Source organism: Cladophialophora bantiana, assembly GCF_000835475.1.
Source record: "Cladophialophora bantiana CBS 173.52 unplaced genomic scaffold supercont1.21, whole genome shotgun sequence".
NCBI classification, from domain to species: domain Eukaryota; kingdom Fungi; phylum Ascomycota; class Eurotiomycetes; order Chaetothyriales; family Herpotrichiellaceae; genus Cladophialophora; species Cladophialophora bantiana.
The window spans coordinates 89363-113829 of record NW_015971595.1 but is presented as its reverse complement, the minus strand read 5'-3'; the positions used below and the strand labels follow the sequence as shown (position 1 = coordinate 113829).

The 24467-nt window shown below is 51.7% G+C and overlaps 10 protein-coding genes across 10 annotated transcripts; 4 read left to right on the top strand and 6 right to left on the bottom strand.

The window, feature by feature from the left end:
• Nucleotides 1-762: 762 nt before the first annotated feature.
• Nucleotides 763-1889, bottom strand: Z519_11150 (uncharacterized protein; the record flags this gene model as incomplete). The annotated part of the gene is made up of 2 exons (XM_016768863.1): nt 763-1094; nt 1235-1889. The coding sequence occupies 2 exons, from the start codon at nt 1887-1889 to the stop codon at nt 763-765; spliced, it is 987 nt and encodes a 328-aa protein (XP_016614709.1).
• A 519-nt stretch (nt 1890-2408) lies between these two features.
• Nucleotides 2409-4244, top strand: Z519_11149 (uncharacterized protein; the record flags this gene model as incomplete). The annotated part of the gene is made up of 3 exons (XM_016768862.1): nt 2409-2497; nt 2557-3816; nt 3917-4244. The coding sequence occupies 3 exons, from the start codon at nt 2409-2411 to the stop codon at nt 4242-4244; spliced, it is 1677 nt and encodes a 558-aa protein (XP_016614708.1).
• Nucleotides 4245-5619: 1375 nt separating this feature from the next.
• Nucleotides 5620-6462, top strand: Z519_11148 (uncharacterized protein; the record flags this gene model as incomplete). Its single annotated transcript, XM_016768861.1, has 1 exon — nt 5620-6462. One exon carries the CDS (start codon nt 5620-5622, stop codon nt 6460-6462), a length of 843 nt encoding a protein of 280 aa, XP_016614707.1.
• Nucleotides 6463-6681: 219 nt separating this feature from the next.
• On the bottom strand, nt 6682-7458 carry Z519_11147 (aspartyl/glutamyl-tRNA(Asn/Gln) amidotransferase, C subunit; the record flags this gene model as incomplete). The annotated part of the gene is made up of 1 exon (XM_016768860.1): nt 6682-7458. The coding sequence occupies one exon, from the start codon at nt 7456-7458 to the stop codon at nt 6682-6684; it is 777 nt and encodes a 258-aa protein (XP_016614706.1).
• Nucleotides 7459-7842: 384 nt separating this feature from the next.
• On the top strand, nt 7843-8808 carry Z519_11146 (uncharacterized protein; the record flags this gene model as incomplete). Its single annotated transcript, XM_016768859.1, has 2 exons — nt 7843-7999; nt 8087-8808. The coding sequence occupies 2 exons, from the start codon at nt 7843-7845 to the stop codon at nt 8806-8808; spliced, it is 879 nt and encodes a 292-aa protein (XP_016614705.1).
• A 1158-nt stretch (nt 8809-9966) lies between these two features.
• On the bottom strand, nt 9967-12446 carry Z519_11145 (uncharacterized protein; the record flags this gene model as incomplete). Its single annotated transcript, XM_016768858.1, has 2 exons — nt 9967-10932; nt 10986-12446. 2 exons carry the CDS (start codon nt 12444-12446, stop codon nt 9967-9969), a joined length of 2427 nt encoding a protein of 808 aa, XP_016614704.1.
• Nucleotides 12447-15979: 3533 nt separating this feature from the next.
• On the top strand, nt 15980-17884 carry Z519_11144 (uncharacterized protein; the record flags this gene model as incomplete). The annotated part of the gene is made up of 5 exons (XM_016768857.1): nt 15980-16144; nt 16201-16286; nt 16345-16545; nt 16621-17140; nt 17252-17884. 5 exons carry the CDS (start codon nt 15980-15982, stop codon nt 17882-17884), a joined length of 1605 nt encoding a protein of 534 aa, XP_016614703.1.
• A 409-nt stretch (nt 17885-18293) lies between these two features.
• Nucleotides 18294-19529, bottom strand: Z519_11143 (uncharacterized protein; the record flags this gene model as incomplete). The annotated part of the gene is made up of 4 exons (XM_016768856.1): nt 18294-18638; nt 18746-19048; nt 19181-19364; nt 19465-19529. The coding sequence occupies 4 exons, from the start codon at nt 19527-19529 to the stop codon at nt 18294-18296; spliced, it is 897 nt and encodes a 298-aa protein (XP_016614702.1).
• Nucleotides 19530-20284: 755 nt separating this feature from the next.
• Z519_11142 (uncharacterized protein) lies at nt 20285-22324 on the bottom strand (the record flags this gene model as incomplete). The annotated part of the gene is made up of 1 exon (XM_016768855.1): nt 20285-22324. One exon carries the CDS (start codon nt 22322-22324, stop codon nt 20285-20287), a length of 2040 nt encoding a protein of 679 aa, XP_016614701.1.
• A 758-nt stretch (nt 22325-23082) lies between these two features.
• Z519_11141 (uncharacterized protein) lies at nt 23083-24409 on the bottom strand (the record flags this gene model as incomplete). Its single annotated transcript, XM_016768854.1, has 6 exons — nt 23083-23436; nt 23551-23737; nt 23811-23977; nt 24035-24054; nt 24117-24139; nt 24192-24409. 6 exons carry the CDS (start codon nt 24407-24409, stop codon nt 23083-23085), a joined length of 969 nt encoding a protein of 322 aa, XP_016614700.1.
• Nucleotides 24410-24467: the final 58 nt, after the last annotated feature.

The window sequence follows — 24467 nt, the reverse complement described above, 5'->3', positions numbered from 1 at the left end:
ACGGACATGACTGTGCAATTCGTAGATTTAGGAAATCCCACGATGTGACCGTTATCCGGGGTCTTCTTTCTGGATACTCCCTGCGTTGCCGGGGTTTTAAAAGCAACAGGATAACAGGATCTTCTCCTCAGAGTTCAACTAGGATACATGTATAATCGAACCGATTGGACACGGGGTGCGATATCCCCTGAAACTACCTTCTGACTGGCTGGCAGAGGGACGCGACTCTGGACCACCGATATCCCCTGTTTGTGTATGGCACTCTTCCCTCCATTCCTCGCATACAACGATGCAGGGAATGAATGGCTTCGGATACTGCGGTACGTACGGGGTACATACCTACGTGTCTTGTCCCCTATCCCCTTTAGAAGAAGGGTTTTTTTCGGGTGAGTTTGGGGGTGGATGATGTTTCTATTATACACAGTTTAGTAATGTGTTGTGTTGTGTTGTGTTTACAGTATTGCAAGCATTGCAACTATATAACGCACCCGTGATAAAAACATGGCACGGAGGCAAACTCTGCCGGGCGGTTCGGGGGCCACAGGCCGCTACTTATCACTATACTGATGGATACTGGCTAGTCTCCACGTAGAGATGTCCTACACTCCCCGTTGGTGTATCCACACGTGCAAACCTCGAGCTGATACATGATCGATTACATACTCATATATGCAGGCATCTGTCCGGCTTTCTCGATCGTCCCTGCTGTTTTCTTTCGTGAAACCAACAATCTTTGTTCACCTGCACACCGCTTCTGTTCTCTCACTTACCCACCACCTCCCTCCTAGCCCCCGTCATCCTCCTCCGCGAGAACGCAACCTGCGGCGTGCCCGTAAGGTCGTACGCGATTCGCCTTTCCACCTTCTTGGATTTTCCTCCCAAAAGCTTGAATCCGCCCTGCTCCCACATCATCGTCCCGAGAGCCGGGCCGGGGTGGCCGATTGAGAGCGCCAGGACGGCCAGCGACATCATGGCGCCATCGAGGACCATGAACATGACCTGGTCGTTGGCAAGGGCGCTTCCGAAGCCCTCGCTCAGCTCGGCTACTCGGAAGGAACATCGGATAAGGATCGTCACCGTTGCGATGGCGATTGCTAGCGTGTCCCAAGAACTTCAGTGAGCTAGGAAAGTTGAAAACGCGGTCTGTGGTTAAGGGGGGAGAGAGAGATGTTTTGAGAAATCTGCACATTTTGGGAAGGGCCCCGGATGGATGGGGACGGGGATTGGGACTTACCGGATAAGAAAAGTTTGAATGTGAGTCTTTTTCGAAGAGCTGCGCTGTTGCGGTTGATCAGGCCGGGTCTCGTGTGGATGGAGAACACGATCTGGAGACAGATGCCGCAGAAGACAGTTGTGGAGGCCACTTGGCTGGCGAGTCCGGCAATCATCATGTTGATCCCGGTCTGTTCGAGGCTTGGGGAGATGTCCAACGAGGTCAATGCCCCCCCGCCGGCCTGGAGGACAAGGGAGAAAAAGTCACAGCCAACAAAAACGACAGTGATGGCCCGCGGGCTGAGCAGGCTCAGCCGGGTACCGTAGACGGCGATGATCCTCGCGAGGCAGATGTATATCGCGCCCGAGAAGAATGCGGGCCCAATTGTCAGGCCGACCAGGTAGATGATGAAGTAGTTGTTGTTGAAGTCGTCAAAGTGCAGCTGGATTCTGGATATGTAACCCATCATCTCCAGCCCGATTCCTCCCAGCATCCCCACGAGGAACCCCCAAGTCCGATACCGAATGCCCAACAAGATCTGTGCGACGCAGGCGAGACAGAATACGGCGAGATAGAATGCGTTTCCTGCGAGGGAGGGAATGTATCTCAATTGGCCGTAGTCCTCGACGGAGCAGGTGGCGTATGTGCAATTGGCGATGTTGAAGGTCGAGTTCATTGTTAGGGAGATGCTGATCTAAGTGTCAAAGCTGCTTCAGAAGGCGGAGAGGTCATAAAGGTAAGTCTTTTCAAAGAACAGGTCTTCTGAAATTCCCTACCGTTGCTGGAGGCAATTTATACATCTCCATTCTTACCGAGTACCTTCTGAACGAGGAAAATGGGGCATCTAGTCTTCGTAGGGATATGTTTAGCCCTGTGTGACAACAAATTCACCGTGGTGATTGCTACACCTAGTAAGGGTAGGGCCGTTTCTCGCGCTGTGCATTGACATCGTGGCTTCAGAGGCTCTTGGAGAGGAAATGGTAGAGAAATGATGGTGCCTGGCGAGGTTCGGTGTTTGAGTTTCGACCTTCCCCTTTCCGGCATCTGTGGCGGATCCACACTCCCCCTGCTGGGACATGAGAATCCATTCTTGATGTGACCACATCCATACATAACCTCGCGAACTCAAGGACCTGAACAATATGGATCCTCTTCTACTATCGCATCCATCATTCTCGGTCTTTGACTTTGGCAAATGCCGTCCGATTCGGAGCCTCCTGCGCCCCGGAAGCAAAGGACGCGTACCAACGTGCGGCAATCGAAGTACGGCTGCTTTACGTGCCGGTGAGAAGAACTTCAAGGATATCAAATTCGTTCTCGACACGATCTAACCTCCTTGATAGAGCCCGTCGAGTAAAGTGTGACGAGTCCAAGCCCCGTTGCTTGCGCTGCCAGAAAGGTAAACGCACGTGTGAAGGATATCCTGATGCGGCGCCTCGTGGCCCAGACCCGCCCCAAACGGGTGTTGTGCCATCTGTCAAACCAGGCCACGTCGACCATGTCGACAGCGTCAACTTTTTCAAGCCTACTGGACTAGGATCGAACCCTGAAATTGATCGTCTACGTCTTCTGGCTTGTGCCGTGCTCTCACAAGGACGTCCCGGGGCGAGGACAGAGTCAGAGACTGCATTTTGGGGCCAGCTGGTGCCCCAGCTCGCATTGTCCATTCCAAGTGTGAGGGAGGCCGCCGCCGCATTTGGAGCATCCTATGAGCAACAGATGCTGCAAAGAAACTGTGGCGCTGCCAAATTCAAGGCATTGAAACAAATCACGGCGGCGATGGCGAAAATTCGACAAGATGTCTTTGAGCTCCCTCATGGTCCTCTGCCCATCCTGGTGGCGTGCACCCTGTTGGCCTCTGCTGAAACAATCCAGTACCGACAAACTGACGCTCTGCTTCATCTCCGAGGGGCATTTTCAGTCATGAACTCCCGCGAATGGCTTTCCACAAAATCTCTGACCAGCAAAGCCCTTCTTGACGATGATCTCTCGTGTCTTTTTGGGAAGTTGGACCTGCAAGTCATTACCTATGCACTAGGGAACGCGCCAGAGCTTCAATGCCCGGTAGCTGCGCCTGGTATGGATGAAGACGTTACCATGTTCACTCCACAGAAGGCAGACCGCACGCTCTTCCGGACGTTGCACTCGTGTTACAGCTTCGCCACAAGGGCTGCTGAATACAAATATCTTCCTCGTGCAGCCTCTAAAGAGGTGTTGGTGTTGGATCAGAGCCGTCATATCGCCGAGCTGAACAGATGGCTCTCATGTTACCGACAATATTCAAAGAAGGGCCATGGCATCTCGGCGGTCAACGGCCTGCACGGACTAGTGCTCCAGGCGCATTGTCTGAGTGCCCTCATTTATGTCTCGAACATCCTTGAGCCATTCGAGACGGCATATGACAAGTACGCACCACAGTTTCAGCAACTCGTCGAGTGTGTAGAACGAGCCATGAGAGCAAAACCCACCGAGGCCGAAATGCCCACCTTCAACGCTGAAATGGGAATCATCCAGCCGCTCTTTTTCACAGCTATCAAGTATCGCCACTCCGCATGGCGGTCAAAAGCCATATCGCTGCTTCAGGGATGTGGGAGAGAAGGACCGTAAGTTTACCTGGTATCTCGAAAAGACGTTATCGCATTTGGACCAGTCATCATTTTAGCCTTTTGTCCAACTCTGGTCCCGACTGATCATGTTCCACAGATGGTGCGGGTATGTCGAGGCAGCCGCTGCTGAATGTGTGGTTCGAGCGGAAGAGACAGCGGCATCTCAAGCAGCAGCAGATGCCGCCTTGTGCAGAAAATCGACGCCGAGGACCGTGTTTCATCCTCGGGATATTCCCGAGCAAGCACGAATAGCTGGACATTCCCTGTTCGAAGTTCTCGAGGACGCTTCAGGCGCAAAGTGGGCTATCATCGAACTGTCTCGATGTCGCGACATGCATGCAATGCTGCTTGCTGGGCAACCGCAGCCTGACGTCAATGAACATTGGTCAATCTGGAGGGAGACGTGCCGGCTTCGTCTACCCTGACAAGGCGTCTTTTTCGGCCTGCAGAGCAACGGGTATTCGTTGTCAGGTGAGGAAGGCTTCATACACGGAAGAGCATTGACATTCCTTTCGCCGTCGTTTCTCTCTCTCTCTGTTAACTATACAGCAACCCGACTTGAAAATTAAGTGGCCTTCGTTGATAATGAGTAGTCCTTTTGCGTTTAAAAACAGTGGCACTACGTCCTCTACCTACCCCGTTAGCTGTATTCGGTATGGCGACCACTTTGTTATTACTTTGCCTATAATGGATGCAGTGTGTATTTTGGATCAGAGTATGTCGCTGTTCAATTCGACTCGATAGCTCTATTGGGTACAGCAGTATAACCTGTTTCTCAGTGTCATTTCGTCTTGATGGGGACTTAACTGCTGGAACATGCTTGAAGGGAAACGGTGCCTTGAGCTCGACGAACGATCGCACCATCTACTGCCAGCTTCCATGAACACCTTCTTCCCCCTAAAGAGGTCGGCCGAGAAACGTCACTCGTCAGAGACAGTGTTAAGGATCTCCCTTCACCTCTAACGTGTGATCTCGATTCTGAGATGCCCACATCCCCTCCCGGTAGTACCTTCGATGAGACTTCGTGATCTTCCTCAGAGCTCTTAGCAAAAGCTTTGGCGGCGATGTCTCCACGGATATGCTCTATAACAATCTAAGCCCGATTGTTATGGACGAAGGCACAATGCACACGCGGTTGTACAGGAAACGAGGTGTTGGCGGCGATAAATCTCAGAGTTGCTGCTTCGGTGAGATAGACAAACATTCCAGTCTTGACAATAAGGTGTCGCAAAATAGGAACACAGGGCCCGTCATGTCGGAATAAACGTGCGGTCGTCTTGAGCCAAGGAGCGTTAAAGAGCGGTTGAGGAACGTGTTGTCGAAGAGGTAATTTCGCAGAACCTTCTCTCCCTAAACTGGTGAGAAAAGAATGCATTGATTGCAGGTCACACCACAAACAGGTTGATAGTGTAGGAGAACAAGTCCTCGAGTAGTACTTGTAGGGAGTAATGAGGATAAGGAGACTAGTGCCAAGGCTGGACGCCTTGGCACCCATAGCCACCGTACCTCGCTTCTGTCCCGTTGATCCGGGTAAACAACGGCAAAATATGGTGACTTCATATTCATCGTAAAGGCGTAGAGCTATTCAATTCCCATAACTCTTTCCCTTGCATCCCAATCCTCACGACGCCGTTCCCAGGTCCTGCGTTGCGTAGGGGGAACTACTCCGCAAAAGGTTTGACCGGACACACATATCACCGCACACAAGTTCGAACGTCGTAGCGGAGCAAAAGGACTAGTTGTTGTTCATCTGGAGTTTTACTCTTGAGCTGTCCTCTCTCGAGTTGTACAACTCTCAAAATGCCTGAATTACAGATAACCTCTACGCTGCCGTTGAAATCTGGCCACGAAATTCCCGTTCTGGGATTCGGCACCTGCCAAAGCGAGACGTGTACTCAGTCCGCACTCTTTGCCCTCAAACATTCTTACAGGCACCTCGACACGGCCCAAATTTATAAGAACGAGGCAGAGACGGGCGCGGCCATTGCACAAAGCCAAATTGACCCTTCAAAACTATTTGTGTGCTCGAAACTGTGGGACGACATGTACTCCCGCCAAGGGGCTCTTGCTGGGGTCCAAGGCTCCCTGAAGAAGCTCGGACTGGAGTCCATTGACTTGTACCTGCTGCACACACCTCGCCCTGGGCCGTTGGCGAGGAAGGAAGCATGGCTGGGGCTTCAAGACGCCGTTGAGAGGGGCCTGGTCAAGAGTATCGGAGTGTCAAACTGGGCCCCAAAGCACATCGAACAACTCATGACCGAGGAAGGGGTCTACATCGAGCCCGTGTGCAACCAGATTGAACTCCACCCTTGGAACCAGCAGAGGCAGCTCGTGTCGTATTGCAAAGGCAAGGGCATCGTGGTCGTGGCATACTCCCCACTCACGCAAGGGCGACGATTGAACGACGAGACGATCGTCTCGCTTGCTCAGAAGTACGGCAAAACCCCAGCGCAGATTGTCCTGCGGTGGGGTCTGCAGAAAGGCTTGGTGGTGATCCCCAAGAGCGACCGAGAAACGAGAATCATCGAGAACCAGCAGATTTTCGGCTGGGAGATTTCTCACGAGGACACTGAAGTCATCGACGGGCTGGACGAAGGGCAGAAGGCGAATCTGGGCGAGTGGGACCCGTATGCCTGGGATTGAAAGCGTCGCGGTGGTTGGTGACTGAGTGTATTGTTGCGCCGCTGCTGTCTCCAATGCCTGAATTTCGATGGTGAATGGGTTCAGATGTGTGTTGTTGGCTTTCCCAAGTGTCGGTTGCCGCTTAGTATTGCGGGACACTAGTTCCTCGCGGAGCTTGTGTGACCTTCGAAAAGTTCCTCGAGTTTTGGGCGAGGAGCCCGTGGCCCTCGTGCCGTCTGATCAATCCACTTCCTTTCCCTTCACACTCTGCCCTCCCTCCCCTTTCCCCGTCCCGTCGTGCTCTAGCTCAGGCGCCTGTCTTTTGACAAAAAAGAACCTCCCCATCTTTCGACTCTCTTCACCTTCGCCGAGTTCCCAGGGGTCCTCAACCTTGCTCCAAGCTAACGGATCCTCCTTCCACGGCTGGCTGTCCGGCGTAAAGCTTGTGACCTGATACGTATCTCTTCTTCTTCTTATCGTTCCATTCTTGCCCTTCCTCTCCTCAAGTGCGAGAAACTCGGCCAGTGTCGACCGGGTGATGGTGCGTTCTTGTCTATGTTCTGAGGTTTCATCGCGGATTGCCACAAGAGGTTCGATACCTGTTGTGTCGACTTTTTGAATTTCCTTGACAAAGTGTACTTGGTCGCGCAGATCTTGGAGCATTTGGGATTCTTCGCCGGGAGAACTAGGGAGGGGGAGGGCGGAGAGGCGGAGGAGATGGTGAAGTTTCTCACGCGTTATCTCTTTCGCGCCCGGCGTATCCTCGTCTCTCGAGGGGGCTTGTGATTCGGATGACGTCTTGCCTGTCCTTGTCGTCGAGTCTCTACCTCTAGATCGCCGTGATGATGGAGGCAACAGCGAAGACACCGACCATGTCGGCGTCTCGAGGAGGGATTGGATCTCTGGGGAAATTTCAATTTTCTTAACTAGCCTCAGTTCCTTCTCTCGAGCAGGGCTGGTGACGGGTCCGGAAAGAGCAGTGCGGATGTTGAAGGTTGGTCGAGGAAACCGAGGCATTTCGAAATTCAAATCAAAACCGTCCCGAATCCCTCGTTAGCTTGACGGTTTACATTGGATCTGGCTGTTGATGAGAGGATGTAAACATTGACGGCGCACCTGCGAAGATCTCAAGACCCTTAAAGCAGCGTGGTGACGTCTGCGCTCGGTCCTCGACCGTTTTGGCGGGGCGTTGCCCAGCTTGGACAGTGGCATGCAACTCTGTTCATCAACTCGGTATTGTTCCAGAAGCCACCTATCTCCAGCCACGGATTGATCTCAAGCCCGTGACCCTCGTCTATATATCTCTCGAGGACAACCGCAGGACCGCAGGAGACACAGTTGACATTGCGCCTCGCACATACCATATCTGCTCCCTCACCACCCTTCAATTCTACTTCACCCATGGCTCAAGATCCCCGAGCATTACTCCAGAAAGCCGACAAAGCCGTCCAAGGCGCCTCGGGCGGATTCAGTCTATTTGGTGGACGAGCAGAAAAATGGGAGAACGCAGCAGACCTCTACACACAAGCCGCAAATGCCTTTAGGGTACAGAAGCAGAGTAAGCGCCAGGCAGCACAAACAGTCGTTCCTCCTCGCGATCCACGGAAATATCCAAGACCAATACTGATATATGTATTCCCCACAGATCTGGAAGCCGGCCAGGCTTTTGAGAAGGCCGCTTCAATCCAACAATCCAAACTGAATGAACCTGATGACATGGCCAACACCCTCACCGAGGCCTTCAAAGTCTACCGTAAAGACTCTCCCCAAGACGCCGCCCGCGTCCTTACCACCGCCATACAACACTATACCGCGAAGGGGAACTTCCGCCGTGCAGCCACGCATCAACAAAACCTCGCTGAAGTGTATGAGATGGAGATCGGCGATCAGAAAAAAGCCTTGGAGGCGTATGACACTGCTGCACAGTGGTACGAAAGCGACAACGCGGAGGCATTGGCGAACAAACTGTACTTGAAGGTTGCGGACCTGGCGGCCCTGGAAGGTGATTATCAGAATGCGATCAACAAACTCGAAGCCGTGGCGAAGTCGAGCTTAAACAACAATCTCATGCGCTGGAGCGTGAAGGACTACTTCCTGAAAGCCGGCATATGCTATCTCGCCGCAGGCGATCAAGTGGCTACCAAGAGGGCATTGGAGCACTATCGCGAGTTGGACGGCAGTTTTGCAAGCACGAGGGAGAATATGTTGCTGACGGACCTCGTCGGGTGCGTGGAAGAAGGTGACCAGGAAGCTTTCTCGGACAAGTTGTTCCAGTTCGATTCGTTGAGCAAGCTGGACAAGTGGAAGACGACGCTGCTGCTGAGGGTTAAGAATGCGATTGAGAAGGAAGAGGAAGACTTCTCGTAAAGTTGGAGCTGGAGAGGGAGGGACTTGCCGAAACAGGAAATCAAGACTTCTACATGATGAACGCGGGTCTCGTTACAGAGAAATCAAAAGGGACACCACCTGTGCTTTCTGACTCTACTGTGTGAGCGAGACCGACTTGGCAGAACGAAGGCGAGGACTAGGACGAGAGTGAATGTGGGGATACGTGATATGGACAGGGGCGGCGTCGATGGCGTTTCTCAGACAGGAGATCTAATTGAATATGGCCCCTTCGCTTGGGACGTGACTATGCTATGAAAATGGACCAGGTTGGCTTTGACTGCGATGGATCGAACCACCAACCCAATGTGGGCAGGCGGAGTCTATCTACACAACCCATCTTAGACCAGCACGCTCATTGTGACCTGAACAGGGACGCAGTGATTGATCGATTCACGTCTGCCAGACTATACATATCTCCTTCCTCCTTTCTATTTCCCACTTTCTATTTATTTCCAGTGCCCGGTCTCCGGTCTCGGTACCCACAGTTTTCAGTTTTCAGTGTCAAGTGTCGAGTGTCGAGTGTCCGTTCTGTGTATTCTGATTGCGGCTGTTAATATCACCAGCCGGACAAGAAGAATCAGCCAGAACAGGATATAATAGGATAACAATGGTAGGGCAGGGCGATGTGGGATACGGTGGTTGTCGTCGTCATCCTCGTCGTCAATGATGATAATGAAAATGGTAGTCAAAAAGATCATCGCGGGTCATTCTGTCCTCTGTCCTCCGTCCTCTATTCTCTATATTGCGATTGCGATGACGATGACGATGCAACTCATTCCGTTTTGCAATATTACATGATGCCTAGAGTACCATCTAGGTAGGTAGGTATATTGATATGGTATATTGAAACACAGTTTGTCATTGATGGTGCCGTTGCCATTACCATGCATCGTGCAACCATGCATCATGCACCTAACACGTTTTGATATTTCTTTTCTTCTATCCTGCCTCTTGCACAAAGATAAAGTCCAATCAACCGCCCCAAAACAATGCTAGATAGATGGCGCTATACCCCGCCCAACATGCAGGCAGGCAGACAGGAGACAGACACAGACCAGGTCTTTAGATACACATATAGTTCCCTTCGATATACTCTCCTTCCTTTATTGCGGGCGGCGGCCGCGTGTTCTTCCCGTTCTAACACCAGGTGAAAAAGGGTTTCTTGCTCTTCACAGTTTCTAGGCGCTCCACAATTACCTTCCTCCTATGCGTTGAGTCCATATCACTCGCGGCGGCATATCCCAGATCTCCCTCATCGAAATCATCTCCCTCGTAAACGATGGTTGGGACGGATCTCTGTTTGTGCCCACTTCTTGTGGACATGGACCGTTGTCTTCTCGTGGCGGTGCGTTCTTTCGAGGTCACGTTATTGCTGATGGTAGAATGGTCGCCGCCACGACGGGAAAATTCGAAGCTAAAGCGTGTCTTGCCCTTCGCCGAAGGGCGAGCGGGGAGTGTGTGCGTATTGGGGTGATAGCCTAGACTGCTGCGGGCTTCTCGAGCAAAGTCCATAGAACCGAGGCCAGGAGCAGTGCTGCCGAGCCCACCCTCTTGGCCCGAACCCGGCAGGTACCCCAGATCTGCAGCGCTGTCCTCGCGAGTGAGATCGAAGCGGTTTGGGTTGGGTAACTCGCTCGTCGGAGAGCCAAGGAGGTCAAATTGTGGTGCTTGGTGCCTTCCAGGCGGAGCAGATGCGTAGGACGCTCCTATGTCCATCTCTTCTTGTTGCTGATAATGACGTGCTGCGCGGCGATTCATCTCGGTAGAAGGGACACGCATGGGGATTGCCACGGGAACATCTACGAGGTCATCCCACACACATACTCTGGTCCGCCTGGTTAGCTCCAAAGGGCCGTGGTCTTCTTGTTTTAGAGTCTCAACAACATTCCAAGCTTGCCCCTTCATCACGGCAATTTGCCGCGCAAACATGCTTTCCTTGAAATCTGCGTCCAGCGCAAAAACTCTCCGTAGAGCCAGTTGAGTTTCGCTCCACCATGCGGTTGAAGTTAGTAAAGGGAGGAAATGATCCCGCGTCTTCTTCGAGAATGGTTGTCCTATTAAAGAGACAGGCAGGAATAGCCACCCAAATGGGAAACTCCGCCACTGGTAGATAGATTAGCCTAGTCCGCCAGTTGTGGGTGAAATTATACACATACGGCATCTGGGTGTTTCCAGGGCCATGACAGACTATTGTCAATGGCCCCAATCGTGATCGAACATTGGGGTTCTTGGGCGTTTGAGGGCGTCCCTGATCGACTCTCCATCGCCTCATACCGCTTATACGGTCTCGAGGTATTCGACTCGGGTCGTTGAGGACTGATGTTTGGGCTCACTGATGCAGGGCGTAGGTGAGCATCCCCATTTTCAGTTGTTCCATTCGGTTTGGGAGGTTCTGCAACAAGCGAGACTTCTTCTGTCTTCCAGTCGATTTTTATCATCCAGTTGTCGAGGCCCCTATCAGTATTTCGCATGATGTAATCGAGAATGACCAATTTCTCCAGTTCCTCCCGGAAAGCCTGTCTTATGTTAGGTGTCCAGCGGAATTTGGGTGCATCTTCCGAGGGAGGAGGCGAAACTACTCGAGGGGTCTCTTCTTCTTCGTCGTCGTCGTCGTCAGAGCCTCGACCACCTGGAAGACAATTGCTCCACCGCCTCCTCTTTCTTGAATGCTCCATATCTGCACGGAACTCGGTTGCTTGATCCGGCCAGGGGTTCTCGCGCAGGAAAAGGTTTGCATCTTTATATCCTTTCAGGAAGACTTGAAAGCTGCCTGGTTTCGCTGGTAGGCTTTTCTTTCCACCCCAGGTGCTTCTCCTTTCCCAAAAGTCATAGTAGAAGACCTTGGAGGATAGCCAGACGACATCAGTGTATGGGACAATGTACGTCCTTAACTGGTAATCCAAAACATACGCAGCGGCTTCGGACACGTACGACAGATTGGGAATCAGGCACGCCCGACCAAAAGCGAAAGGGAGGAGATTTCTGTGCAGCCACTTTGTCCATTTGGGGTTCCTTGAGGCATATGGCTCTTCATCTTTTGGTTTGAACACACCAACAACTTTGCCTTCACTATTGCGTGCGAAGTAGCTGCCGGAGCTCCCTTGCGAGATCATTTTGGGATGCGTTCCAAGTTCGATGGCGACTCTGACGCTTTCCACAATGTCATCAAACTGCTGTTTAGTCATTCTTTGCGTCTCGGTAGCAGCAGTATACGCAGCCAACTCGGAGGCGGTGTAAGGGTGTACACCCGGAGGAGCTTGAAAAACAGAATGGTGTATCTCAAGCTGTTCCTCCTCTTGAGTCTTGCCCTTGACGGAGCTGATTTTGAATTTGGACGCAATCTCTTCAGCCCATCTCTCCAACCGTGCATTGATTGCTTTGATGTCCACTCCCGAGGAATTACTTCGTATCCGTCTCATGGGTCGTCTCGGTGTATCATGGTAGCGGGCGCCGGAGCGCATCGACTCGCGCGGAGCTGGTTGAATCGAGGCATATCGGGTGGTCAGAGGCGAGGATGTGTACGTTTCATCCCCGGAATCTTCTTCTCCAAGCGGACCTTCGTCCTCGTCGGCCTGCGCCAGGCGAGCGTAGCCAGAGGTCGGTCGCTGTCGAGGCATTGCTTGCTGTCACCGCCCAATAAGGAGGGAGGGGGAGAGGGAGAGGAAGAAAGCGTGGAAGGGCGTGATGGACAGATGGTGTTCACATGCTGACGGCTGCGATTCTAGAAACCAAACATGTTCGTGTCCCTACCAGGATCACTCAAAAGTCGTCATGGAGTGACAAGTCAAGCCACGTTCCTGGAACCTTTGGGTTGGAAGGACGAGAAACTCGGAGGAAATGAGCCGGAGTTTGGTCGAGGAACAAAGTGGTTAGACTCGGCTGCGAGTTGGCGGGTGCCGCCAAATCATCAGTTGTGCCTTTGCATAAAGTACGGAGAAGCATCTATCCAGCCTTGTCAGTACTCCGCCGTACACAAGGCTGCTCCTTGCTGCTCGCAGCCTTGGGCCTAGCTTCAACACCTATTTCGACATCGAGAATAAAATCACCGCAGGATGATTTCCGCGAGGCACTTAAAAGATTGCTAAACACAGAGTTCAGATTAGATTTGACGATCTTCTATCTCTATCTTCGACTGCTTCAGATTGGATAATGTCGTTAGAACAATATGCTTCAGCCTTCAGGCTTCGAAAGTCGCTACTCCATGCAAAATGCAGAAATTGTATCTCCATCTTCTTCCCTATTGGTTTGAAGCAAAGAGTAATCAACTACTTGTCCCGACAAATATGATCAAAACTACGTCGTACGTGGCCGTCGGAACCAGTGTTTCAGCATTACTTGCACGAATTGCAATAGACATAGTGGCTAGACTCTTAGTTTTGTGTGGAGGGTGAACTCATGACTAACATGGGCACAACAAGAGCTGCGACACCCGCATATGCAATGATAAAACGTGTGGTTTTGTCGAACGGAGAAATGTTCTTCGTCGGCGGCAATCCCGCCAGATACTCGTCAATGCTCAAGTCCATCTCAGCTTTGCTATATAGCGAGAGTTGAATGGATCGAAATTTGATAGCTACAGAAGCGTGGCGTCAAGCATCAGCACTCAATGATACAATTAACGGTCTGGAAGACCAAGCAAGGGAGAAGGGTTGGAAATACTCGGAAGATGAAGAATATGCCAAGTTGGCTGAGGGCGTCTTTGATCGGCCTGATGGACCAAGTTCCGCCATTGGCTACCTTGAGGGTCTTCTGAAGAAAATTGAGGCTGAGTGGGACGTCACAACGTGAGGAAAATAGAGCCTGATAGAAACGAGAGGACGAAGAAAAAGAAAGAGAGGCCGAGGAGTCGTCTTCCAGGAGAACCTCATTCCAGTGATGGTCAGTAACTTTGTCTGTCGACTCTCAAAAACGCAAGCGGGTCATGATTGAGGTCCACAATAATACCCCGCCCACACTGACTGAATTAGTTGAGTTGAAGCAGGGTCTCAAAAATCTACCTGCGTACGCTGCTGAAAGACATACGGACTTCCCAGTTGGGCAAGTCCAGTTGACTAAATACCCCTATGGAGAAACAAGGCAGGAATGGGAGTGAGAAAGAGCGTGGGCTCGGTGTGATGTGCAAATCTCAGACAGTGATGAATACGGCATATGATGAAGAAATCCGCTCTGAGACCTGGTCCTGCGCATAGTTACCCACGATGAAGGCCAGCTCCCGACTCTTATTCCAGGTATGCTTTAAAGTGACTCGGCCTTCCTTGCATTCAATCAAGCGTCAGACCCTCTTGGAGCACCCATACGAACGCAGACCGACACAGGTTCCCAAGATGCAGCCCATAATGAAAAGACCATTGGGTCCGACGGATTTGCTCGAGAATATAGAATATAGTTTAGATCTCACGCACCAAGGATGGAATATCCGGCAAATAAGAAACGAAGCAGTCTCGGTGTCCACTGAAAGCACTGTTAGGTTACTACATGATCTTGTATTGTCCATCATCGGCACCGTCTACCTGGTATACAAGATTAGCCTTGCAATGCCTTACGAAGCCTTGCGCCTCACCACATCTCCTTTGGATCGTTCTAGGCTAGTCCTATTCGCCTTCCCCGCTCTTACATTAGCCAAGTTAGGCTAGCCTGGAGGTCTTGACACTGCGTCAATTTGTTACCTACTCTGTACTACTCCGTACTCGGCGAGTCGGTATTTGAAAGCTTCTGCCAGCACTCCAGCTAGGTCTTCGCTTTCAATCAACTAGCCTATTCCTGACCACACAAATTTGTTCAACAGCCGCCTCCTTAGTGGTCATTATAGGCCAGACACGTCGCGACCCTCATGGTTTTGATACCGCCCGCCTGGTGGTCAAGCACTGTTGACCAATTAAGGTCCTTGAGTTGGGCGCCACAACTGGTCTTTTGAACAGCCTGGAATGTCCCACATCGGCTTCCTGTCTATCGCCATCTGGAATTGGTGAAAACTATGCTAAGTCATATTAGCGCTGGCATCTTTAAGGCAGTGTCTGTAACACTAGTCCAGGTGATACGCCTGGCCACCTACAGCAACAAGCGCTTGTAAGAGTCTGACCCATGCATACGTGATTCCCGAGTCAAATGCTGTTTGTCTTCTCTCCGGCAAACATATGGACAATCTTCGCAATTGCAAAGATGCAGCAACTCACAAGATACTTTCTTTGTGTCATTGTGACGCCACTCCTGGGCTAATTCCCCCTCCACATTTTTGATCTTGTCGATGAGAAAGACGAAACCATAACTACTCCAGAAAACGCTTTTGACCAGAAGAGTTCAGAGCACGGGGAAATAATCATCAAGAACTCATTTGACCTCAGCTCGGCACCTGATTACGTCAATAGCAACAACGACCTCGCTCAGCGCTGGTGGCGACATAGGAGCACGGAGGTACAAGACTTATGGCCAACTATCAGCAGTTTGTTCGTTTCCTCTCATTTACATGCTGGTGGAGATGTTTTTGTTCACTTTTAAGATGCAGATTAGCAGGCAACACTCTATATTGTTCTAATGCTTTTACTGGGGCTTGACCCTGCTGACCGCAACTTGTCTGCTCTATGGGCTTAGTGCCCACTCGAGATTCTACTATCTCTTTCGTCCTCGCTGGCTGCCGAAAGGGACACCACTCAGAGTGCAAGCGTTTCGATCATACATTGCGGCTTTAGACTTGATGATTAAGACGTTGCTTATCGTTGTCGTTGACTTTTTGGCTAAGGTCTCGGCGTATGACAACCTGGTGAAGCTGGCGGTCATTATCTTTGGTGTCAGACGCTGAAATCCTCAAGCGTTTGTATTTTGTACGGATATACGTGCCTTCGATGTCTGATGTGAGCGAAACTAATCAAGCAGATGATGATAATTGCCGCTTCACGCCTCACAAGCGCAGCGAGGAGTATGTCTGCCCACAATTTACTGGGGAAGGCTCAGGTTCACAATCGGCCCTTTCAGCTCTAGCAAACGGCACGCTAAAAGGACGCAGGAACCCCTCACTAAACTGAGGAGTCGACCTCACCTACTTCTAGGAATGGAGTTTCTTTTCCATCGTTCCCTTTGCTCCTGGAATCTCAACCTGCGAAAGGTACCAAAGGGCCCCAGCCCTTGACACGGAGCCTGAAGTTGGATTCTTACCATGTCTGCAAAGCCGAGGCCAAAGGTGGAGGAGAAGGTATCATCGCATCAAAGGGATCATCAACTCGACGACGAAAATCTAACGCCAGATGAAGAGTATCCTCACGGAAAAGATTTCGTGGCCATTGTCACGGCGCTTCTGCTCGCTTTCATAATCGTCGGCTTAGTGAGTTTCTGTATGGACCTCTGCCCATTCAGGCCGAACTAATCCAGGCTCTACAGGATTACACAGTGCTGGCGACGGCAGTACCAACAATGACAAAACACTTCGGCACCATCGAAGACATCGGTTGGTATACTTCGGTCTAGTCGGTCCCCCTTTGGGATGAATCCCCTGTATTAAGTCTTTGCCTGACCACGATCTAGTCGATTGACCGCTAGCTCATTTCAATTTCTGTTTGGGAAGTCGTATACCTTGTTCCCTGTGAAAAGGATCTTGGTGATTACCTTGGTCCTCTTCGCTGGGGGTGTTTTGGCATGTGCCCTGGCACCAACATCACCCTTCTTCATTATGGGAAGAGGTGTCACAGGTTTCGCCGCCGCCGGCGTCATAGCTGGCGCCTTTTCGTGAGTCAACCAAAGTTGGCAAATCATTGCTGTACAAAAACAAACAAACAAATCCCTCTCTAATGTGAGATCCAGCATGATCATACGAAGTTTTCCTCTGTCGAAACGATCCATCTACGCCGGTATCGGCGGCGCCGCTGAGGCGACTGCCTGTTTAACAGCCCCTCTTATAGGTGGCTTCCTCACTGATCGCCTCTCATGGAGGTGGTGCTTCTACGTTGAGTTGCCACTAATCGGGGCAGCTTTCATCATTGTGGTCTTTTTTTTCAACCCCAAGAAAGATCCAAGCTCGCCTTCGACATTTAGAGAAAAGCTTGCGCAACTAGATTTGCTTGGTATGACTTTTTTTGTCCCGTCCATCACGTTTCTCATGCTGGGCTTGCAATGGGGTGGCACCAAGTATGGCTGGCAAGACTGGCGTATTATCGCAATCTTCTGCGTCTTTGCAGTGCTGCTCCTCTTGTTTTGTTGGCTTCAATATCGGAAGCAAGACTGTGCGACACTGCCGCCCCGCATCGTGTCTCAGAGAAACATCATATTTGGCTTCATATTTAGCTGTTGCAACAACGCTGCATTATCGATCATCGAATATTATGTGAGTCTTACCTCTTTCCATTGAGCACGCAAGCCACAGACCCCAGTCATGAGGTTTTCAAGCGCTCGCTTCGACTATCTTATGTGTGGACCATAAATCTGACTCCAGCAGATGCCTATTTACTTCCAGGCGGTGAAAGGTTTGTCGGCGTCGATGTCCGGGGTCATGGTTCTCCCGGTCGTTGCGGGGTTGGTTCTGTCCGTCTTCTCTTCAGGCGTGCTGACATCACACTTGGGGTACTATACTCCCTTCATGCTGTCAACCAGCATCATAACGCCTCCAGCTGTAGGGCTAATGACCACTCTGGGTGTGGACGCGACACTCGCCAGTCTCATCGGCTACCAGGCGCTTCTGGGGTTCGGAGTCGGAATCGGGTTTCAGGGCCCACAGGTGGCCGTCCAGACGATTCTGCCTCAGAAGGATACACCAGTTGGCATCGCTTTCATCCAGTTCGCTCAGGGCATCGGACCTGCGGTGTTTGTGGCGGCTGCGCAGACCTTGTTTACACAAAGGCTCGCTCATAACATCAAACATTTCGCTCCAGAGGTGGACTACACGTCCTTGAGTCGCGACGGTCTGGTTAACTTGAGTTCATACGTCAAGGCACAGTCCCTTGCTGGAGCCATTCGCAGCGTCAGCACAGCTGTGATGCAAACATTCTACCTCCCAGTTGCTCTCTCATGCATGACTCTTGTAGGCGCTTTGGGGATGGAATGGCGATCCGTCAAGAAGAAGCATGTATGAACAATGGGTGCTGTGGTTGCTGACACTTGGTGTTGAGAGCGGAGAGAGTGCTCACATCAGTTCAAAGATTCGAATGGGGAGGAAAATATACCTGGGTATGTGAGGAGTCTGCTCAAGGGTGGGCACAAACAACATTGGCGCAAGGTCGTTTCAATAGCATCCAGTGCCTAACAGAGTCTACCACAGCAGCCAGTTATCGAGGGTTTCAGACTAAGCTGCGTGATATCTCTCCTTTGTCTTTACGGATGTCACAATTCTGCTGCCTTCCTCTTTCATGGTCGGTGACGGATGAGACTTTACAGACAACAATGGCATACGTAGTCATCTGGTGTTGGGGCTAGGCCTTGCTTTGAAGCTAGACACCGTTAATCGATAAGAGGCCGAAGCTATATATTTTCCCATCAACTGCTCAACCGCTCGCCCGGGAGGGCTTCCACACACTGACCATGTCCGTTCCTCGGCCCTGGCTGTATGATCTGTCCGGTTTGTAATACTGCACTCTCTTGAACGGCCCTTCTTCACCTCGTTGTCCCGCCTGTTTCTCGCCGGCCAACCCAGAGCCATGGAGGATCCCATCGCCACCGTCGGCAAGGAGATCCCAGTACACACCATTGAGGCCATAAGGGGGCCCGATGGCATCAAGGTCTTTCCACAGGGGGAATTCCAAACAGACCAAGATCCCCGTTGGGGACAATAGCTCCTGCATTCGTCGCGCCCAGTTTCGACGCAGGGGCGGCGGTATTGCGCACAGGAACTAGACAAAAACGTGGACAATCAGTCAAACAACCCGAAACGGATCGATGCCTGTGGCTTTCCATGACAGCGGGGCAGTATAGACGAGGCACGCGCATTGTGGCTTACTGTGTAATCATAAATCAAGTCAAAGCCTTGGAATACCTCGCCTTCCCCCAGACAGCTGCTCGTCCAGTCCGACTTGAAGAAATCTCCCTGCACGAACTTGACCGTGCCGTGGCTATGGCTGACAGAAGGTTGACGGCTATGGCCTTGGTCCAAAGAGTCCTCCGCGGACGGGTAGTGATGACGGCTCAATTCGGCTTCGGCGTAGATGTTCGCCGCGGACACCGCCGTCGGAGAGACTTCAAGACCATAGGCATCGAAGCCGTGAAGAGCGAGCATGACGACGTCGTACCCGCGTCCGCATCCCTATATATTTCGACCACAGTTTGCGCGTTAGCACGTGTATCGCAGAACTTGCCCCTTGGGCCTTCCAGAGGGTGGGGGGGTGTGTTTGTTGGCCCCCAAGGAACATCCTATATGACATATACAAAGGCATACCGGCACTAGTGCCTTCAGGCGTCTTTGTCCCTCATCGGCTCCCCGAAGCAAGGATTCATCAAGTTTCTGCTCAACGAAATCGACCAACGCAGGCGACGGCTTCCCACGGTCCCAGAGATCACTTTGGTCCGTGTCCCAGAGTTCCGACCACGCTGCGTTCTGGCCCTCGGTGTCCTTCTGGTCCCTAGAATGTGCGGGAGATCAAAAATTAGTATGTTTTCAAACAGCGTGCCGTCTCGGCATTTTGCTAATTCTGCCATGGCAGTGATATAGATTCAACCGACCTTTTCAGGAAGTGTGTTACGAGACGGCCAAAGCCCTCTGTGCCTGCGGGTTTGATTGCGCTCATTTTCGGAGAAACGGAGTGCCTTTCTTTTCGTTCTCTGGAGACTACCCAGGTATGTATCGAGCACCCCCCGGATAAGAGAACTGCGCTACCGTACGTACCACACAGATCCGCCCTTCTAGTTTCGACAGACAGGGCAGGCAAAATCCAGCGTGGCAATAGTCTACAGGGGGTTGCTTCATCATCACCCCATCCGGAATTGACTTTTGCCACCGCGGGTCCTGCACGCCTTGGCTGAGAACAAATGTCGAGTTAGGGCGCAGACTGACATGGCGGGTCTAAGGATATACTATATTATTTGGTCACAGCTCTCTCCAGCGTTAGCTCACTGGCGCCAAAGGCCAGCATCTGCCTGCACGCCGAGTGCTAGCTTGGGTACTGCTTTTTCAAGGGACGAGAATGTGAAGAGACTGGCGATTTTGGGAGAACGTCGTACAAAATTCCCGCAGCTTTAACGGACCCAGCATTTTCGCGAGCTAACAGGCCGCAGACTCTGCCAAAAAAAAAGAAGGGTATTTACGATTTTGAGTCTCGACTACACAGATGAGACAGAACATAGAATCCAACAGTGGTGGGAGGCCCCCTTTTATCAGAGAATGCTTGGGAAACCTCAGGGACGGGTTGTACCATCTACATGAAAGGGGAGCCATATAACGGTGGGATTGAGAAGCTCAGCACTAAATCAGCTTCGTAGCAATCTGTCCGGGTCAGCACCTTGGCCAAGCCAGCCTCTTCACAATTCTGACAACAGCTGGGACTCATGATGGGTTCTTGGGCAGACTCAAGTCGCACGGGAAGCTGAAGTCGTCCCCTCTCGTCCATTCTGAAAACGGACATGGACTACCGGTGGCATCCTTGTTTTGAGCCGGCGACAGTCCTTGCTGTAAGGAATGGTTGTTCTTCGCTGGAAAGGATCCCAAGCATCCCGTGCCGTGAGGTGAGGGCACTCCAGACTCGGCTGTAGCTAACGTGCCGCTACCTATGCTGTTCGTGCAGGCATTAGTCTTTCCAGCGCCGCCTCTCTGCGTGCAAGACATCTGGCTGAACTCCGCCAAGCACTCTGGAGTTTGCCAACACAGGGGTAAACTTGTCAAGTCGTCATATGCATACGGCAGGAGCAAATCGCTATTCAGATCCATGCTTTCAAACGGGGAAGGTGCCTCTGCTGGCGGTAACGCAGAATCAAGCCGTGTGAGCAAGGAAGCGTCTGCACTGTCTTGCCAGAATGCCTGCCCGCCAGCCGCTGCGCTGCCTGCGAGTATGAGACGCGGGTCAACCTGTGTTGAGAGCGGCTCCGCGGCTGATTTCAGACGGACCCCTTCTTTGAAAAGTCGCAGCCATTCGGCGTTGTCAGCCGGGGTCTGATTCCAGGCATCGTCGTCCCCGTACATGATTGTTCGTGCTTGTCTTCGTACAGTCTCATCAGTGACGACAACGCCGTCCTTCATGGCCTGTAAGACAAAAGCACCCAGGCGCGCAGTAAGTGACTCGAACGACGTGGGGACCCGCGCACTATGTTGGACTGCGCCCATTTCTTGACCCGTGTTGCGTGAAGCACTGAACGGCTCGAATTGCTTCCTTTCAGAGTCAATCAGATAGGGCGGCATGGCGTTTTCCACTAGCAATGCAATCTCAGGGTCCAAACCCCGACAGCCTGTCCAGTCTCTCATCGAGGCCCCGTCCCGGAAATGCTCGGCAATGTGATTATTGCGAGTAGGCCAATCGACGAATCGTTCCCCACAGAAGCCGCAACGACAGTTTATCGAGGCTATCCTGGTCTTCCAATTGGCTACGTGGTCTGGCATGTGCTCAACTCGGTGGACTATATGCATGTGTTGTCTGAGATGGTCCTTACGGCCAAAGGTTCGTAAAGGCCCAGGCTTAGCTGTACACTCGTCATGTCGGTGTGATTGAAGGTGAGAAAAAGAAGGGTTTTCGGCCTCACAGAATGAACAGCGCGGAACTCGATCGAAGAAGATCGGGCCTTGCGGGCAGCAGACCCATTTCTCCAATGAGAGATGCAGGGCGCTCTCGTGTCTAGTCCAGTCGTATTTGGAAGCAAACGTGTCTGTACAGAAGGTGCACTGATATTTTCGTGTCTTGCGACCGTTGGATGGATGTGCTGATGACGATTGAGACTGCTTGAGGGGACGGCGCCGGCGTCGGCTACGGGGGAGTCGCCAGGACTGCTGAAAGTTTGGGTTTGTACTATTGGATTCGAAGGAAAAGGCACTACCTGTAGAGTTTGACGACTGACTGGTCCCCAGAGAGCTCAGAGATTCGAACGAATTGTCTGAGTACGCGTGGGATAGACGCTGTGTCGTGTTGAAAGAATCGGGGAGCCTTGTGGTTTCCGACCCATTGCTGTGGAGCGAGTGGCGGACTGCCACGGCAATGGCATCAAAAGGTGCAGGCTCCTGGTCGGGGGGAGAATGACGCCAGCGATCCAAGGGGCTCATGTCTTGCCATCTTGACGTGCTCACTAGATTGGGAACCGAGATGGAACGCCCAGAAGATGGGGCATGTTGTTCAAACGAGTTGGCAGTGTAGCGGCGGCGAGCGTTCGCGAACCAATTAGCAATTTGTCGGTCACTAAGATTGGTTTGCTCCTGCAACGCTTTCTTCTCTTGTTCCGTTGGATACGGGTGAGAGGCGTGCGCCACAAACCATTGCCGCAGTGTTTTCGTCACAAGTCGGGGCAGACGTGCCACGGATCTCCTGAAGGGGTCGACTTCGTCAGATGTCGCATTGGCCGTGGGCAGGGAGACTCCCTGCTTACGGGGCGGCTCCTCCGGCATGGATGAGTCGTGTCTGCGATGCGATCGGAGACTAGCAAAAAGTGCCCCACGAAGTTCGCGGGCGCATTCAGGGAAGTACCAAGACCTCAGCCGCTAGATTTGATGGCGAGAAAATGCTCAAGACCTACAGATGGCTGGTACAATCATACAATGTATCATCGACGGTCGAGGGAGATTGATGAACAAGTCTAAATAAGGTTCCATAAGGGCGCTTTTTGACAACCCGCGAATACCATTGGTCCGTTTGAGGGAGCGAATGGTCTTGAACCCCCCATCCTGCCCCACATCATACTCCCTCTTGACCCCCCTCTATCTAGCTTGATAGATACCAGAGGATCCGTTAGTTACCATCCTGGACTGGTGCCAGACAATGCTTTAACTGACAGCGCAGGAGCAACGACGCTGCCGAAGCGCTTTAAGGCCGCGGCGGATTCCTTCGGCCAATTATTCTTCTTATTCCGATAAGGCCGGATTCCCGAACTGCAGGATGCACAATTGATGATCTCTAGGACTGCACAGCTACAGCTCAAAACTAGCTACGTCATGCCTCAGGCCCAATAGTGGTACGCTCAGGTCGAAACAACGGAAATGGACTATGGAGAGATTCGGCGCGGAGTCTAATGCTATTTGGCGCGACGTAGGATCACGTCTTCCACCCCGACGCCCCGCCTTAATCATATAGTTATGCGAAACAGAATGAAGCTGGACAGGCTGCCTCCAATGAACGTAGAAACACGCCCGTCCACACACCTTTTTCATTACACAGTACAGATCTCATATTCTTCCGTTACAACAATGCGCCTCTCATCGTCACTCAATTTTCGGCCCCTGGGGTCTTCACTAGCTTGAACACCACTGATAGAAGATGTCCGTCTGGCCGGGAATGTATTCGACCGAGATCGGCTCAGTGTCGTGGGACCCTGCCCTCCGACCGAATGCATCGAATACGAGTGCAAATGGTCGCCCTGGAAGTCATTTTCACGGGACGTTGCAATCTTGCGGATCAGGTTCGCCATGCTCAGCTCGATGTTCAGCTTCACAGTGTAGGCGACGGGATGGAAGGACATGAAGACAAGCTGGTTGTGGAAGAACATCATCCCAATTATCAGGCACTGCAGGTGTGAGAGAGGTCAGTGAGGTGAGAGAAGGCCTGTCGGGCAAGAAATAAAGGCAAGGAGGAAAGACGATGACTGGTGTGAATGGATTGGCCAATGCTCGGGACTCACATCCATCAAGACCGAAACCACCATGAGTTTAATATTGAATGAGACGAGGCTACGGTATTTTGTGAGTCCGACATTCCGCACGAGCCGGGCATTGACTGTGTGTAGAAAGTAAAGGTTCAGGCCGGCATCGATGAATAGAATAATAAATTTAGTCGCTTTGTCCCAGTACTTGTTGACCACGACAAATCTGTTTCCCGATCAGCATTTCATGGTATGATATTTTATAGACAGGTCCCAAGGGGCGAACGGAGCGCGCTCACAGTTTATGCGGAGGAGGGTTGAGGTGGGCTGGGATGAAAATAGAAAAGACCCCGATATTGACGAGAGTGATAATGACCGCGACAGCCCACTTTACCCGGGTGGCAGTGATCCGATCTGAGACGACAACGCTGAGCCGATTGATTATGAGTTGCAAAATAAAATGGATCTTGGATGGTCAGAGTGAATGTTCCGGCTTGATGAATGCGGTCCGGGATTGTCTAACCTCAAAGGCCCAGAAGAATACTGTCGGATCATACTCATTAGTTCGTTGAATTGGCAGAGAGCGCGAGGGCAGTAACACGTACGGACAAAGAAGTATGTGGGAACACTATGGTGGTCAGCTCTTCGTTCCTAAAGCAACCGGCTTTGGCTAAACTGACTTTGGAAGAAGGTAGTGATTCATGAACAACCAAACAAGAATTGTAATGGCTAAGTTTGCAATGAGCTCGCCCCAGACCATGAAGATGTACACCGATCGCCATGGATTGATGAGGTGTCGTGTCTGCTTGATAGCCTCCCAGGTGGTAAGGAAACCAAATCCAAGTGAGAAGCCTGCAGCTGCGTTGGCGAGCTGATAATCTCCTAGTGTGGAGGACATGATTCGAGATGGTAAAAGAACAGATACTAGACGGTATAACCTGAAAATGGAAGTGGAT